The 17,948-nt window shown below is 39.8% G+C and overlaps 2 protein-coding genes across 6 annotated transcripts in view; both read left to right on the top strand.

Moving 5' to 3' along the window:
* Window positions 1-3,150: 3,150 nt before the first annotated feature.
* On the top strand, window positions 3,151-15,683 carry u2af2b (U2 small nuclear RNA auxiliary factor 2b). 5 transcript variants are annotated; one of them, XM_083544339.1, is made up of 14 exons: window positions 3,169-3,302; window positions 3,681-3,768; window positions 8,792-8,812; window positions 9,191-9,323; window positions 9,462-9,527; window positions 10,260-10,363; window positions 10,588-10,739; window positions 11,884-12,000; window positions 13,063-13,219; window positions 13,320-13,399; window positions 13,659-13,781; window positions 13,878-13,964; window positions 14,064-14,315; window positions 14,833-15,683. In XM_083544339.1, the coding sequence occupies exons 2-14, from the start codon at window positions 3,720-3,722 to the stop codon at window positions 14,965-14,967; spliced, it is 1,476 nt and encodes a 491-aa protein (XP_083400465.1). In that variant the 5' UTR covers window positions 3,169-3,302; window positions 3,681-3,719; the 3' UTR covers window positions 14,968-15,683. The 5 variants fall into 5 exon arrangements, with proteins under 5 accessions (XP_083400468.1, XP_083400465.1, XP_083400469.1 ...); XM_083544342.1 differs by lacking the exon at window positions 9,462-9,527 and having other exon boundaries at window positions 3,151-3,302; XM_083544340.1 differs by having other exon boundaries at window positions 3,175-3,768; window positions 13,063-13,201.
* Window positions 15,684-17,250: 1,567 nt separating this feature from the next.
* Window positions 17,251-17,948, top strand: part of cnot3b (CCR4-NOT transcription complex, subunit 3b) — a gene marked incomplete at its 5' end in the record, with an annotated part of 31,397 nt that continues 30,699 nt past the window's right edge. The window contains 1 exon segment of the mRNA XM_083544485.1: window positions 17,251-17,320. Within this exon segment, the coding sequence (XP_083400611.1) occupies window positions 17,251-17,320 (70 nt within the window).

Below are 17,948 nucleotides of genomic sequence, written 5' to 3'. Positions count from 1 at the left end.
TTCCGTAAATATGACCTCGTTCTCGTCTACATCATTCTCTGCTTCATCATCAGCTTGAAACATTCTGAACGCTTTTACAAAGTTCACGCTATTATCAGTGACCGTGGCAGTTTATCTTCCCACAAAGAGCAAATGAGCTGTGAATTTGCTCTCTGTCTCCGCTGCGATGGCATCGTACATGTGTCTCCCACAGAGAACTTTTATTCTGAGCAGTCCATAGAGCTGCAGTGGTGGAAAGTCGGCAAAAGTTTTCTATATTTCTGTCTCCATTTCCATATATTCAACATTATACACACACACACACACACACACACACATCTGTAGTGCTGTGCTTTGCATGCAGATGTTGTTGTTTTTTTCTAAGTGGTATTTTTTGCAGTTGACAAGAGCTTTTCACTAACACATAATCTACACTTAACCATTATTCCCTTCTCGTTTTCCTCGACTATTTCAAATTAATAAGAATACTTCCATCACAGTAATGTAATTCTCTGGTTTGCCATCTCTGCTTCTGACCAGCTTCTGTTCCCGCGGCTCGCACGTATGAGTGCGCGATTCTACGTGACTACATTCATTTTAATTCAGTATTTATTTTTTTATGCAAAATAATTTAACTGAAAAGTAACTTGCATTACTTTTTAAAAAAAAGTAACTCAGATATTAATGTGTAAATTTATAAAGTAACGCGCTACTTTACTCGTTACTCCAGAAAAGTAATATTATTACGTAACGCACGTTACTTGTAACGCGTTACCCCAACACTGGTTACCACAAGGTTGCGAGCGGCTGAAAGGGGAGAGCAGAGAGTTATTCTGAGATCCTGACCTGGAGATGAATCACCAGGGATAAACCAGCAGTTCGGTTTTGCTTGGGTTGAGTTTTAAGTTAATGAGCACTAATCCACGAAGATATGTCCGCCAGGCATGCCGAGGTCAGAACCTATGGCATCTGAGGGAGGGAAGGAAAAGATGAGTTAAGTGTCATCAGCATAGCAGTGGTAAGAAAACCCATGTGAGGATATGACTTCAGCAAGAGAGTGAGTATATAGGGAGAAAAGTAGAGGACCAAGTACTGAGCCTTGTGGGACACCAATGGAGAGTCTGTGTGGGGCAGGTGTGGACCCCCTCCATGTTATCTGGTATGAGTGACCTTCCAGGTAAGAAGCAAACCATTTGCATGCTGCTCCACAGATACCAAAGCTCCTGAAGGTAGACAAGAGAGTCTTATGGTCTTATGTATTTTCCCAGTGACAGCCAAAAGGGCCGTCTCTGTGGAATGTGCCGCTTTGAAGCCAGACTGGTTTGGATCTTGGAGCTTCTGTGAAAAATAGACAGACAGTTGTTAAAAAGCAGTGCATTCCAGAGTTTTAGAAAGAAAGAAAAGAAAGTGATTCCGTTGTGTATTTGTTGATGTCTGATGGATCCAGTGCAGGCTTCTTCAAGATGAGAATAACCCTCGCTCACTTGAAGGTAGTTGGCATATGGCCAGATGCTAAGGACACGTAGATGATCATGCAGATGAATGGCAGGAGGTCTTATGAGATTGTCTGAAGCATAATTAAGGGATTGGTTCCAGCGGGCAGGTGGTGGGATTGTAAGATTGGATGATTGCGGTATCTCTTCTTCTGCTATGGTTGAGAAATTTTATTTAGATTTCCTAAATTTCCTTATCATAGAAGGAGGCTAAGTTATTTTGTATTACATTTCGTTGTATTACAGTGTGTTGATGATTCCGATAGCTTGATGGTAAACACTATTCTTTAGCCCATAGGTTCTGAAGTGAATACTCCGGTACCGCCTGCCTGATAGCAGTTTGTTAAACAGGCTGTGTGCTGGGTGACTGGGATCAGCTGCGATTTTTTGAGCCTTCCTCAGACATTGTGTGTGTTTGATGACCTGTAAGGCTGATGCTGAGATTTTTATTAGGGGTGATGAGGATGGAATTGCAGACAGGAACTTCAACGGCATCTCGCCAAACAAAAGATTGAATTTCGGTTCAACCTGCCTAATGCCCCTCACTTTGGTGGCAGCTTGGAAAGGGAGATCCGATCTCTTGAAAATGCCCTCTGTACAGTAGTAGGTGCACAAACAGTAACAGAAGTTCTTCAAACAGTAATTATCGAGAATTCTCAAAAGCAAACTTCCAGGTTATGTCTCCTCCAATGTAGCAGATTTAGACCCAATTACCCTGAATCTCCTGCGCATGGGGCGGCCAGACAGCTCTTAAACCTCAAGCGATATAACCTGCCGATGAATCCATAGTACGACGTAGATGGAGACAACGTCAAGTTCTCAATGATCATTTTTGGTCAAGCTTCGTGAGACACTACTTACCCAATCTCCAATTACGACACAAATGGCATGCAGAGACTAAAACCAGTTCAGTTGGGTCTGTTGTTATAATGGTTGATCCCCAGCTACCACGAGCCCTTTGGTTGATTGGGAAAGTGATAAGGACATTCCCTGGAGCCAATAGACAAGTAAGGTCTGCAGAAGTCAACGTTAGGGGTCGATTATACACACGGCTAGTTACCCGTCTCATTAATCTACCAGAGATAGCTGATGAGGAAGACACCATGATCAACCCAACAGTCTTTAAACTTGGATTTAGAGGCAAATACTCCATGCATATTTGGGGGTGGCAGTGTTAGAAAGGATTCCCCTTCAGTTGTATTTCCATGCTTCACCACTAGAGGCAGACATACAGTTTACCAAGCATGACAAGTTACCTATGAAATCACAGTGTACCAAGTGGTGCATCGCAGTGCACCAAGACTATATTTCATTAAGAGTATAATAGGCCAGGTGGTCATTCAGCAGTGGGCATACAGCATCGCGCAACCAGTCATTCAGCACTGGGCATTCGGCATCGCGCACCCAAACAGCAGCTAGCAATTGACAGCAAGAATCACACACGATCAATTCTAAACCCAGTAAAGTTTGAGGGTTCTGGATCCTGTACCGTGTTTTTACTGACACTCTGGGGAGAGTACAACCCCCTGATCAGCCCACACCAGATAGTGTAACTCCCTTATATGGTCCTTCAAACCGAATGGGAAACCTTCCTAACTGCAATACTCCTCCGCGCCTATAGTCTCCGCTCTGCAAACGTTGGGTGATACACAGAAGCACCACTACTTCCGGTGTAAGCACACTAAGCAGGGTAAGAAGCGCAGGTTCACCGCAGCGCACGGAAAGGGCTTCAAACGGCGCCATTTTGGATTCAGCCTGCATTCACTTCCGCCTGCGCAGAGAGAAACGGACCTGCCGTAAACTAGCTACGTTGAGTCGGTCTCCTGGCTGGTATTGTATTTGCTCGGGGGATTATTAAATACAACACGCGGCCGTTTTATATTTCGTTTTAACCCAGACACGAGAAGTGTACCCGGGGATATTTAGGCGTTGAGCTATAACGCGTGTAAGGGTGTTTTTTTTGTTTGTTTGTGTGAGCTTCGAAACGGTCTTGGTAGCTCGTTAGCTAGCGCTAGCAGGACAGCGGAGGGGAGGGAAGCGTAACAACGCGCTGTATAGGAAGTTTCCGTGCAGCTGGTCGCGCATGCAGCTTCGATAAACAAAGGTTTCTCCGTTTGGCCGAATGTTTCATAATAGACAGAAGCATCTAGTTTTTGAAGTGAGATAACGTGGTCGGCTAAAGCGCCCCCCCCCTCCTCCCCTCCCCAGGCTTCCCACACGCTCCCATTCATCCGCTGCGAATTCAAAATGTCGGAGTTTGACGAATTTGAGAGACAACTGAGCGAAAACAAGCAAGGTTTGTATCTGCATTGTCTCACCAACACCTGATTGACTGGTTTTACAGCTACAGGCGTACCGAAAGCACGAAAAGATGATACAATAATATTTTATGCTAAAATTCGAACCGGGGGGGGGGGATTTCGGATCTTTTTTGGTGAGTCAAATTATTTGACTCGGCTCACTTGTATGAACCGACTCCCATTCGGCTCATCCATGGGGCAGATGTGGGTTTGGAAATGAACTGTTGCTTTTTTAGATTTAAAATAAATAAATTCAACATGATTACGTTTCAAGGACAGGGAAAGGTTGTATATTGTGTGTCTGTGTAATATATAAATACATAAATAAAAATATATATCTCAATAAATTAGATGGATGGATAGGTATGTATGTGTATTTACATGTATGGGTAATTATATATATATATATATATATATATATATATATATATATATATATATATATATATATAAATAAATAGTGTATATGGGCTGTCAATCTATTTAAATGTTAAAACATAAGATTGTCATGGGTTAGCTCGTGATATATCGCACATTTTTATCTGTACTAAATGTACCTTAAATTAATACTTTAAGTTTTTAATATTTTAATTAACATGGACAAATATGGATGCTTTATGCAAATGTATGTTCATGATTAGTGAAACCAAACTGAACATTGCTCATGAAGACAAAATAATCTTGTAAATGTTTTAAAGTAAAATTTGCAATGCAAAGTGACACCCCCCCCCCAAAAAAAAACCAAAAAAACAAAGAAAACATGTAAACTCAGATAATTAGTTCCAAACACCCATAAAAAAATTATTAAAATTTAATTTTAAATGACATTTCATGTACAAATCGTCCCCAGTGTATCTGAAACAAATAACAATCATTAGTAAACAATATAAAGTGAAAATAAAACCAATTAACTCACTTTATCTTTAAAAAAAAGTGTTTTGGCCGGCGTGAGGGAGGAGGGGGAGGGTTATTGCTTGGAAGCAGACCCCCCCCCCCCCCCCCTTATTTTTTTATTATTATTATCTAAAGAACACGCGTTGTCTCAAAACGCGGATTTTGCTATGTTTCCACACGGGCAGTTTTAATTGACGGATTTGTGCGTCATGGCGGATTATGTTTGATTTGAGACCCTGCGCATCAGTAAAACAATTTTTTCGTGGTTAAAAATAATATATTCATAGATTAAAACAAAAAATGTCAGTAAAGAAAGGACGTCGTGATTTGTGTTGCGTTGAAGGTGCAATAATCGCGCGTAATAAAAAAGAAATTGTGCCGTTGCTATAAATTATTAGTAATTATCATTAATTTTGACAGCCCGTATAATGTATACAGTGGGGGAATAATTATTTCATCCCCTGCTGATTTTGAGGTTTACCCCTTTACAAAGAAATTAATAGTCTAGATTTTTTATGGTCGGTTTATTTCAACAAAAAGAAGAGAAATAAATTCATAATAAACATAAACGAGGGTTATAAATTTATTCATATTTGATGGGGTGAAATAAGTATTTGATCTTGTACCAGCCAGCAAGAATTGCTCCTAGGAAAGCGCTCCTAATATCAACTCGTGTATAAGAGACATCAGTTACAGAATCAGCCTCTTCCATTCAAAACTCTCCACCACCATGGACAAGACCAATGAGCTGTCAAAGAACACCAGGGACAAGATATTAGACCTGCTAAATGGGCTAAAAGATCATCAAAAGGAAGCTTGGTGAGAAAGAGATTACTGTTGGTACAATAAATCAAAAAATTAGAAGAAATATGAGGAGTCAATCAGCCTCACTCTGGAGCTCCATGCAAAATCTCACCTCATAAGGGTAAAGATGATTATGAGAAAGGTGAGGGTTTTAGACCAGAATTACACAGGAGGAGCTTGTTAATGATCTCAAGAGAGCTGGAACTACAGTCACCAAGAAAACCATCGGTAACACACACCGAGGTCCTTCTGCTCAAGAATGCACATGAACAGGCTCGTCTAAAGTTTGCCAATGACCACCTGAATGATTCAGAGATGGCTTGGGAGAATGTCATGTGGTCAGATGAGACCAAAATTTAGCTCTTTGGCATTTCTGCCAAACCTCCCAGAACTGGCAAGTTCTGCTTTAAAGCTGTTTCTCTGCTAAGGGTTCAGAGATGTCACCTCATGAACAGGGCCATGCACTGTAGAATCTTGGGTGAGAACCTCCTGGCCTGAGCCAGAACACCGAAGATGGGTGTTGGGTGGATCTTCCAGCAAGACAATGACCAAAACCATATGTCCAAGGCAACAATCTGATGGTCTTGTAGCCCATTCCAGCCCTTGTGCAGATCTACAGTCTCATTCCTGACGTCCTTTGACAGCTCTTTGGTCTCACTCATGGTGGTGGAGAGATTTGAATGGAAGAGATTAATTGTGACTGGGGTCTTTTTTTTTTTTTGGGTTATACACAGAATTCTTGCTAATTTGATCGAATACTTATTTCACTCCATCAAATATAAATTAATTTATAATCTTACTTAAAAAATTTTATTACATTTTTTCATTCTAGACTGTTCATATTTTTGTAAAGGGGTAAAACTCAATCAGCGGGAGATCAAAATAATTTCCCCCACTGTATGTATATATGCGTGTATACACACATACATACATCCCTTAATGGCATTGTGCCTGTGTTTTTAATAAGGAGATTCATTTCCATTTTGACTCTCTTCCATGGTATAGTGCAGCGGTCCCTAAACTTTTATTTTATTTTTTGCACCACAGGCTAGTTTCATTCGAGAAAATATTGGGGGAGGGGGTCATTGTTGTCCCTTGTAATAACATGCATATTATATTACTATTATATATATTACATGATTTAATTACTAATTTAATTACATACCTAATAAAAATTAAATTCTCTATAATGCAGAATGTGCAAAAAAATTCACAGGCTTTTTTATTTTTTTTTATTTTTTTTATAAACACCCTGCAGATTATGAAGGTCGATAAATAAAGAAGTTTGATTTATTATTAATTCAATAAGTTTTATTGTCTTTGCAACAACGGTACCGAATGATTCACGTCGTGACCGATGGTACCGGTCCGTGGCCCGGTGGTTGGGGACCCCTGCGATAGTGTCCTTATTGACATGGCTGAGAGTCTCGCACACATCTGTCTCAGTATTCACAGCGACGTACGGAAATCCCGAAAGGCCTAGTTATTTTTATTGATCTCAAAAAAAATGTTCTCTCAAGAATGAATTGAAATAAAAGATGCTGAAACACATTAAGCCGACATGCACGTCTGTTAATCAGAGAATAATAATGAGGAGGCTGTGATGTGTATTTTCATTAAACCTCAGGCATTAAACCTGTTGTTCCATTTATACTACAGATTTGCCCCTCAGTAACAGTATTTAATTTATTAATGAACGTTTTAAAAGTTAGATTTAATGTTGTGAAACATCTGAGAGACACGATCATCTGCGCTCCTGATGATAATAATAATAATAATCTCAAGGTCGTTTCTTCACCAGCATTTACTTTACTTTTCTTTTTTTTTTTTTTTTTGCTAACTAACTCTAAAAAGTACATTAGTGCTTACACTCAAGATGCCTTCCACAAGTTTTAAATGCCTCCTACATAGTTACAGCCTAATCTTTATTTTTATACATATATTTTTATATTTGTATATAAATAAATCAATTTCTTGCTCTTAGATTATGACACTCTGAAATTCGAATCCATGTCTAAGAATTACTATCGTTGAAATCATTACATATTAAAGCAAACGCATTGGTAATTTTCAGTCACAGAAAAAGAAAAGTGGTGCTTTTGTAGAATGAATGCACTGAAGCGCCAAGGTTCTGTGTTTAATCCTGTGTTTGAGTGACAACAGTGGGGTTTTTCTTTTTTTTTTTTAATAAAGCATGCTGTCCATCCATCTGTTTATCAATCTGTTCATCAATGCTAGACAATGCCCAGATCTGTACTCTATTTAGTCATGGAAAATATAGTGATGCTGAACTGGTGATTGGTTCCATGGCCAGCCAGTTTGAGGGACTGGCATTTCCCCATGGTTATTGCATGCAATTTGAGAGATGGCAGCTCACAAGGCAAAAACCGTAAAGGTAAATTTTCTTTTACGAGACTGATTTTCATAATTTGTCTCATGAACTATTCAGGCAACATCTATTTAAATAAAATGCGGTAACCATGGCGACGCCCCAGTATCTCTAGTACTGGTAATGAAACCCGGTTTACTTATCAGCTGCAGTGGCCATGCCCCTAATTTGATCCAAAACATATATACAATTTTTAGACTGAATAGAAATGTACACTTTATTGATCTAAAAGGGTGGGGGGGATTGAATTCCACACAGTCACCTGAACTCAGGATTGAGCACAGAGCTTCAATGCACCCGAAGTTTCTTTGATTAGAACATCGTGCATGTTTGTTTCAACATCTTGATCTTGAGAAAACAACTTTTCGTTTCAATCAGAAGAAAAATCATTTGTAATTTGGAAACATCAGTACAGAATCTACCTCATGGGCTTTTGGGAAATCCGAACTATAGGACGGGGGGGTGGTCACGCAGAATCACATTAACAGCACTATACAGCGCATCTCGAGCCACTGGGCTACGTGATCATAAAGTAATTTCAGCTATCTTGAGGTTACCAAAAAATAAATGTCGTGATCTCAAGATAACCGAAACCCCCAAAAAATACCACATTCCCTTTCTGGAGTTGTGCAACATTACTTGCATCTGTCAAAGAAAATTACTTGCAGGTTGGAGCTCAGTGTTCATTTAAAAAGCAAATAAATTGTTTTTAGCACTGTACTTTAAAATGATATTAATTATTACTTATATGCAGAACAATAGTGTTTTTTCAGGATTTTATTGTGTTGTTTACTATGACTGTTTTTTAAAATATTATTATTATTTTATTACACCAAGTCAGCGCAGCTGTGACCTGTTGGTGTGTGGTTTAAAAAAAAAAAGAGAAAATGTTGGCACCCTCTGATTCTCACTCTCGTTCTCTTTCGATACAGGTGACGGCGTTAACGGCCATGGTGGGTATCAGTTTGGCGTGCTTGCTTATCCAGTGCTCAGTAATACAAATATAATCACTTATTTTCACCTTTCTGTATCTTATTTCTTATCTTTAAAAAAAAAAAAAAAAAACACACACAAAAAAACTTTTTACTCTTGCCATATTTCTTTTCCTTGCACATATTTTAAGCTTTTCTAGTCTAGGGCCCAGGCAGGTCTTCTTTGTCACTTTTGTTTCTTCCTGCTGCTGCTTCTCTCGGTTTCTTCTGTCCTCCACAGCATTATATATCCTCCGGTCTGCCTTCAGCTAGGTGTATAATTGTGACCTCTCCCTGTAATGTTTGAGGTCCCCTCCTTTCCACTGTCTTAATCCTGCTCGCTGTGTTGTCTCTCTTTAGAGCGGGACAAAGAGAATAGGCACAGGCGTCGGAGCGGCTCGCGCAGCCGCAGTCGCGAGAGGAAGAGGAGGAGCAGGGAGAGGAGGAGCAGGGAGCGACGCAGCAGCAGCAAAGACCGCCGGCATAGACGCAGGTGAGAGGAGGAAGTGCAACCTGTTAGCGAATTGATGGTATCGATTAGAGTCTCCACTCAATCCACCTGTTAAATCGCTGCCTCTTACTCCCACTGCTTATTTAATGTCATTTACTGTTTAACAATTCATTATTGTAGCAAAGACGTGCGTAGTGTTGGCAGTCCCCGACTTACCATGGAGATGCGTTCCGATGACCCCCCATAGTAAGTTGTAAACATCGATATCAATTTTAAAACAATTGAATATAATTGCCGAGCTTGTTTTAAATACAAAAAATGAAATGTATAAAAAGAAAATTAAGGCAATGCACTTGTTATATTGATTTAAATTGTTTCAATAAAATCAAATAAATTGTAAAGATTTAATTCAATAGTTCGCCTTTTTTAAGGCCCCATTTGGTTAATACAGATGTGTATATTGTGTGTGGGTTTTACATTCAATATTTAATTTTCTAAAGATATAATCTTAACTGTTCTACTTATTCCAGCATACTTTAACAAATGTCTTTATTTCTTCCAGCCTCCATTCATGCACCTATTTTCTCGTTATGCAAATTTGTCAGGAATTTCTCCTCTTTCGCAGAAATTGCAATCGTTGAATTCGAATCATCGTAATTCGGGGACTAGCTTTGTTTAGTTTGTCAATAGTCTCGTAAAGGGTTCCTTTAGTCAAACATCTGATGCCCATGAGACAAAGACAATATATCAATATTTTGATCATTTGAAAACTTTTTTTCCCCCCAAGAAATGTTTTCAGTAATTGTTTTTAAATATACAAATTATGGATCTGCTAAAAAAAAAAAAAAGCTGATTCGGTCACTTTGAACCAGTTTAGAACAAAATAGTGATCAAGAGGGAATGTTTAAAATGGTACCCGTGGTGTATGCCTGTATACTTGTATAAAGCTCAATTCCTTTCCCCTATCTTTAAATGCAGTCGTTCCCCACCGAGAGAGAAGAAGAAGAAAATCAAAAAGTACTGGGACGTCCCTCCTCCAGGATTTGAGCACATCACGCCGATGCAGTACAAGGCCATGCAAGGTGAGCATACAGTCCACTCATACAAGCGCTGATGTCTGATATCTTTATCATGTTTGCTGATACCTACTTACTATTTACATTTTTCCTTTTTGAACTGATGATCTGCTCAAGCAGATTAATTTAATCCCACACACTTTCACTCAGTGTGTTTTTATTTTTATTTTTCTTATTATTTTTTTTATGCCCATTCAATCTCTGTTCTCTCTTTTATCTGCATGTTTCAGCTGCTGGTCAAATTCCTGCCACAGCACTGCTGCCCACTATGACCCCAGACGGGCTGGCAGTTACACCAACCCCAGTGCCTGTAGTAGGCAGCCAGATGACTCGCCAGGCTCGGCGGCTGTATGTGGGCAACATCCCATTCGGCATCACAGAGGTAATTTACACCGAGCGCAACTTCATCATATCATACGTCATCGCTGTTCCACATTATGTCTAATACCTGCCTAATGTCTTTAACAATACATAAAAATATATATACCTTTTTATATAGAGAATGATTAGAACTAGATCACTGGCATTACATGCATCTCTAAATACTGCCAGTCTGTAACAATGCACTTAATTATTGCATCACACATTTGGGGGAGTTGGCAGTTGTGTATGAGGACAAGTCAATGAATTTAGGATTTTTTCCCCATCCCTACTGAGAAGAGCCTGGAGAGGTGGAGTTACGTGCTGGAGAGAAGGGGAATGGAGGTCAGTAGGAGTAAGACAGAGTTCATGTGTGTGAATGAGGGAGAGGACAGTGGAGTGGAGAGTGCAGTTGCAGGGAGAAGAGGTGGAGAAGGTGAAGGAGTTCAGGTACCTGGAGTCAACAGTGCAAAGTAAGAGTGTGTGTTAGAGAAGTGAAGAAAAGAGTGCAGGCAGGGTGGAGTGGGTGGAGAAGAGTGATAGCAGGAGTGATTTGTGATAGAAGGGTATCTGCGAGAGTGAATAGGAAAGTTTATAGGACTGTGGTGAGACCTGAGATGTTATATGGTTTAGAGACAGTGGCATTGAGTAAAAGACAAGAGGTGGAGCTGGAGGTAGCAGAACTGAAGATGTTGAGGTTTTCGTTGGGAGTGACGACGATGGACAGGATTTAGAAATGAGTTTATTAGAGGGACAGCGCATTCAGGACGTTTTGGAGACAAGGGGAGATTGAGATGGTTTGGACATGTGCAGAGGAGGGACATGGGGTATATTGGTAGGAGAATTCTGAGGATGGAGCCACCAGGAAGGAGGAAAAGAGTAAGGCCAAGGAGGAGGTGGTTTATGGATGTGGTGAGGGAAGACATGCAGGTAGTTGGTTTGAGAAAGGCAGATGTAGAGGACAGGGGGGTATGGAGACGGATGCAGAAGACAGAAGCTTTTCTGCATTTGTAGTATTTATTTTTGTTAATCGTGGTACCAACTCCATGCTGAGGTTAAAATGTCCAGTCTTTCTACAGACCACCTGTAATTTGTACTGGTGTATGAATCATTAATACAACATGAAGGTTCACATCTTGTTAATGCTTCCCCTTTATAATCACCAGGAATCAATGATGGACTTCTTCAATGCTCAAATGAGACTAGGGGGTCTTATTCAGGCTCCAGGAAACCCTGTTCTTGCTGTCCAGATTAACCAGGATAAGAACTTTGCCTTCCTTGAGGTAAGGTGGTTTTTAATTTAAAAATATATTTTCCTCCTCACACAATCATTCACTCTGAATCTTTATTCTCAAACCCAAATATTTCACACCTGTAAACAATTACAATGCAGTAAATCATTACAAAGCACTTGTCTATATTAAGTGGGCCAAGGCTGTGGTGTTTTCTGGGGGGGGGGGGCTTTTACACATGTAAGAGTTAAGTTATTTTAGATACATTTAGTTTAATGGACGAATGAAGATTGGAGGAAAAGCACTGCAGTGCTGAACATTTAAAATTGTAAAAAAAATTTCAAAATACAGTAGTAGAAAAACGTACACAAACTATTGGGTATGAACATTTTTTGTTAGAGGTGTAACGGTACACAAAATTCTCGGTTCTGTGCGTATCTCTTTATTGAATCACGGTTCGGTTAAGTTTCAGTACAGTTAGGGGGAAGAAATGCAAAACACACAATTGGCTGTTTTTTATTAACGTTTGTGAACATCAATAGATTACATTAAAAAAAAATCTAAATTTAATATAAATGACTGATTGCTTTATATAAAAACCTAACCGTATGTATATATGTGCGCGCGTGTGTGAGAGAGAGAGAGATTTATTAAATGGGCACAAATTTAACTGATTACATAAAATGTAATAAATTAAGTTTTACATTTGTTAGACCTCATTTGGATAATGCAGATGTTGCCTACTTAACTGTTTTACTTATTTCTGCATACTTCAACGAATGTTTAAGAAACACCCAAGATTTCAGTGTAATTATTTATTCTTAAATGAATTCGTTCCTTCCATCCTCAAGTAGCAAGTGATCCTGCACTTAAAGTGTGATGCGGAGACTAAACAAACTTGCGGTCCATCACTTAATGTTCGTGTAGGAACTCGGTATTTGAACTATGTTCGGGACGTATCACAGCACCCTTGGACTTCTGGATTTAACCAAGATGTTTTTTTTATTATTTTTGACAGAATAATGTAACACTGCACCGATCATATCTAATGTCACCTTTTGAAGTTGTTGACTTGAAACTACAATGAATAATTGATCTCTCCGTCTGCTTCAGTTGCGCTCTGTGGACGAGACCACACAGGCAATGGCTTTTGATGGCATCATATTCCAAGGCCAGAGCCTGAAGATCCGCCGGCCACACGATTACCAACCTTTGCCAGGCATGAGTGAGAATCCCAGCGTGTATGTGCCAGGTGGGGTTACTGAACAGCGTACGTCTCTGACCTTAATCTTTTTCTGCTTATTCTTAGTCACATTTATCATTTGTTAAATCGAGACACATGTGAACATGTTTGTTTTTTTGTTCTTCAGGCGTGGTGTCCACTGTAGTCCCTGACTCTGCTCATAAGCTTTTTATTGGAGGTCTCCCCAACTATCTCAGTGATGACCAGGTCTGTTTGCGCTTTATCAGATGTGCAGAAATGATAAAACATCAGAACTGACTGAACGGAGAAACCGATTTAAATCTTTCTTCTTTTGACTTTATAGTCTCAATCGTTTTGTTAATAAATATTTCTTTTTTATTTATTAACACGACTGGTTCCAACAGGCATTTTATCGCTCATCTTCATTGGCTCTTTGAAACATGTACACAACTTGGAACAAAGAAAGGACTTCACCAGCACCTCTGCCACCTGTTTTATATTTTAGGTAAAAGAGCTGTTGACATCCTTTGGGCCTTTAAAGGCGTTCAACCTCGTGAAGGACAGTGCCACAGGGCTCTCCAAAGGCTATGCCTTCTGCGAATATGTCGATGTCAATCTTAACGATCAGGTGGGTTAAACAAAAGTGTTGAATATGCGACATGCGTCATCCAAAACATTTTTTATTGGATTGTGTAATTTAATTAATAATGTGTGTGAATTCCAGGCTATTGCAGGATTAAATGGCATGCAGTTGGGGGATAAGAAGCTACTAGTCCAGAGAGCGAGCGTAGGAGCCAAGAACGCAACTCTGGTAAGAACCGGAAGAAAACTTTCCCATACGAGTGCAAGAACCTGAACAGACCCAAGAATCCGTGTCTGATTTGTCTAAACTTTTTCTCCTGAATTGCAGACGAGCATAAACGAGACCCCGGTGACGCTGCAGGTGCCGGGTTTGATGAACAGCTCTATGAATCAGATGGGTGGAATTCCCACCGAGGTCCTGTGCCTGATGAACATGGTGGCTCCAGAGGAACTTCTGGATGATGATGAGTATGAAGAGATCGTGGAGGACGTCAGGGACGAGTGCTCCAAATACGGCCAGGTCAAGAGCATCGAGATCCCTCGCCCCGTCGACGGCCTGGAGATTCCCGGAACTGGAAAGGTACAGAAGTCGGTCTTTGCGCTGGAAAGATGCATCGTTTATTTTATTTCTTTTAAAAGCACTTAAAATTATGGTATAAGTGGTAATAAAATTTTTAATTTATAAGTAATGAGAAATCTGCTGGAGTTTCCAGTCAGTCTTTGGTTTCTAGCAACCAATATTGCAAAAAAAAAAAATTCAACCTTGATCCTCTTTTGTCTCGATCCTCTTTTGTCGCATTTTATCACAAAATTGTGGATATTCATTAGATGAGTTAAAGTTCTTCGGTTAATGTAGTTCATGATGCTGCTTAATATGAAAAACATTCCAGAAACGTGACCGTAACATTGTCGCCGTTATCGATTCATTATTCATGCGATGGAAAATTATGCCCTGTAGTGCAGATCGCCTCCCAATGGACAGAAACGGAATTGCCATGCTCGAATTATCAACCGATAAAACGTACAAGCCCAAGAACACGTTTGTCAAAATCTGCTCGTTTAACCTGGGATCCATCCTGTGTTTCTACTCATTACAGATCTTTGTGGAGTTCACAACAGTTTTCGACTCCCAGAAAGCAATGCAAGCTTTGACAGGGAGGAAGTTTGCCAACAGAGTGGTTGTGACCAAATACTGCGACCCCGATGCTTACCACCGCCGAGAGTTCATCTAGAGGAAAACGCGTGAGAGCGGCGACAGGAGGAGTGCGTGGAGAGCAGGAGAACCCGGATCGAAAGGCTGTATTATGACCCAGGAGTGAATGGAGGAATGGATAAAAAAAAAAAAAGAATTATAGAATAAAAAGGGGGGGTTGTTTTTTCTTATAGTGCAAGGTGGAATTTCATTTTCTTTTTTTTCTTTTTTTTTTTTTTTAAAGCAAAAATGGCTTTTCACAATGAGTTTGCATTTTAATAAAGCAGGGAGTATTAATTGAGTTGATTACTTTGTTCAGGTGCATTGGAAATTGTAAAAAAAAAAAAAAAAAAAGAAAAACTAAAATGTGGGGAGGAGGAGGTTTCAGAACATGATGCTTCTAAAATCTACAGAATATTGTCAATGGCATGAGTGAAGGGGGGGGGTGACTGGGGGTGGGGGGGGGTTGCAGCTTCCTTTCACTTTATTTTGATCCCTCTATTGTCAAACAATTTTGCTGTTGGTGACCTTAACCACCTTGATCCTACTACACACTCAAATTTTTCAGTCTTTTTATCTCCGAAATTAGTTTAGATCAACTGTGTGTTAGTTTATATCCAACTCTGTCTGTCCTGTTTCCAGTACACATGACTGCCTCTATTATTGGTAATTGTAACCAAGTCTAGCATGGCACCTTTGTGTCTCTCTGTGTGAACATAACTCTCTTTTTGATAATAAACTTAGTGAGAATTTGAACCAGTTTATCAGTGGAGTGCGTTCTTGACCGGTCACAGTAATTCACACGTTCTGTTCGAAGTATAAATGTTTTAGGGATTCGCTTGTTTGCGGGGAAACCGCACCATTATGTGGACAAAAGTTTGTGGACACCTGACTAAGATTCTTATGTGCTTCTTGAACAGCCTAATTCACATGTAGTCCAGATATGCTGTTTTTTCATTTATTATAATTGCCACTTTTTTGGAAAAATAAAAGCTCCACTAGTGCTCATTTGACCGTTTAGTGTTTAGAAAAGCAGGTCAGCGTTCCAATTCATCCCAAAGGTTAGAGACCTTCAACGGGGTTGAGTTCGCCGCTATATAAAGCCGCTCAAGATCTTCCACTCTGGCTTTACGTATAATTGTGAAAGTCAGGTGTCCCGATAGTTTTGACCATATAGTCTAGCTGTAATGGATTTATACTTTTCCCTCATGTTTTTTTGTTTTTTTGCTTTCCATATTATTGTAAAGAAATTTTTCTTTTTCAAAAACGTATTTGAAACCAGATGCAGGAAAACATGGATTCTGAGCTGACAGTCTACGCGTAATGAAATAAATAACAGGCTTGCTTGAGTTCCACTATTATTATTTTTTTGCCCTAAGTAGTGTAATGTAAGTGTTAAGTGCACTGTAGCGCATGCTTTACCCATGCTGTGTAAATAAACATGTCGATTTCACCTCATAGTGACATCCATTCATTAAAGCAGCCGATGAAAACGTTCTGTCCCTGCAGAGCAGTGAATAATATACATTTGGCCAGTTCTGAAGATCTCTGCAGTCTCCCAGATGTTTGATGTTTATGCACAATTCGACTTTGATTTATTAAAAAAAAAAAAAAAAATACATCTATTTTTGAATGTTAACTGATCACTAATGTCAAATCAAGATCTAAAGTCTAAAATAGTTCATTATTCATGAGATGAAAAAAAAAAAGTATAATCCCCTTTTACTGACTATATTCTCACTTGGTTTACTGTATATTGTGTGCAGTAAGTAGCGCATGTCGCCTCCTAACGGACAGAAACAGAATTGTCAGGCTCGAATCATCAACAGATTCAAATATTTACTGGTTCACAAAAATATTTTGCTGGAACATTCTTTACTTTCTTGATATATATATATATCGATATCAGCAGGAGAAACGAAGATGCACACACAAGCCCAAGAACGCATTTGTCAAAATCTGCTCGTTTCACTTTAGACCACCCTGTGTTTCTACTCATTACAGATCTTTATGGAATGTCTGAATCAAATGTCTGGATTTTGATCATTCATGTTTAAAGTATGTTGAAAGAGTATTTCATGTGTACACTTTAATCACATGACTTAATGGTGACTAAAGAATTCCAACCTGGCAGAGTTTGATTGTGACGTCTAGACGACTGGGGCAGAGCATCTCCAAAACTGCAGCTCTTGTGGGAGTTTTCCTGGTCTGCAGTGGTCAGTGTCTATCAAAAGTGGTCCCTTTAGAAAAGTGCCTTAATATCAACTCATATGTATGAGACACCATTCACAGAATCAACCTCTTCCATTCAAACATCACCACCATGAGCGAAACCAAAGAGCTGTCAAAGGACGTCAGGGACAAGACTGTAGACCTGCACGAGGGCTGGAATGGTCTACAAGACTATCAGATTGTTGCCTTGCCTAGATGTTTTTGGTCATTGTCTTGCTGGAAGATCCAACACCCATCTTCAGTGTTCTGGCTCAGGCCAGGAGGTTCTCACCCAAGATTCTACAGTGCATGGCCCTGTTCATGAGGTGAAGTCTCTCTGTACCCTTAGCAGAGAAACAGGCCCAAAGCAGAACTTTTCCTCCTCAATGTTTGACAGTGGGGATGGTGTTCTTGGGCTCATATTCTGCATTTCTCTTCCTCCAAACACGGCGAATCAAGTAGATGCCTACATCTGAGCCATCATGGGTAGTACTCCCCTTTTAACTGCTGTTTGGATTACACCCCTCTTCCATGGTTCTACCACATGCTAGACCCTAACAAGTGAATCATTCTTTGGTACCTGGTGTTGCTAGCTATCTATATGCCAGAGGTTCGGATGGTTGTGGTTGTCTTCCTTGATCATTTAAGAGGAGTGAGTCACCGGCTTGACAGCTCCTTGTGGCTGTCTTTGGGGGTTATCTAGCAGGTGACAGCAGGATTTAGCAGGAGGCTGCTGCCAAAGGGAGACATTTGGTGCTTGAGTGAATGATGTCCTATTTATATCTTTTCACTCTCTTAGAGGAATGAGCT

The sequence above is a fragment of the Silurus aristotelis genome, assembly GCF_946808225.1.
Source record: "Silurus aristotelis genome assembly, chromosome: 6".
Lineage (NCBI taxonomy): Eukaryota > Metazoa > Chordata > Actinopteri > Siluriformes > Siluridae > Silurus > Silurus aristotelis.
The sequence above is the reverse complement of the archived record's forward strand: the minus strand, read 5'-3'. Positions and strand labels throughout refer to the sequence as shown.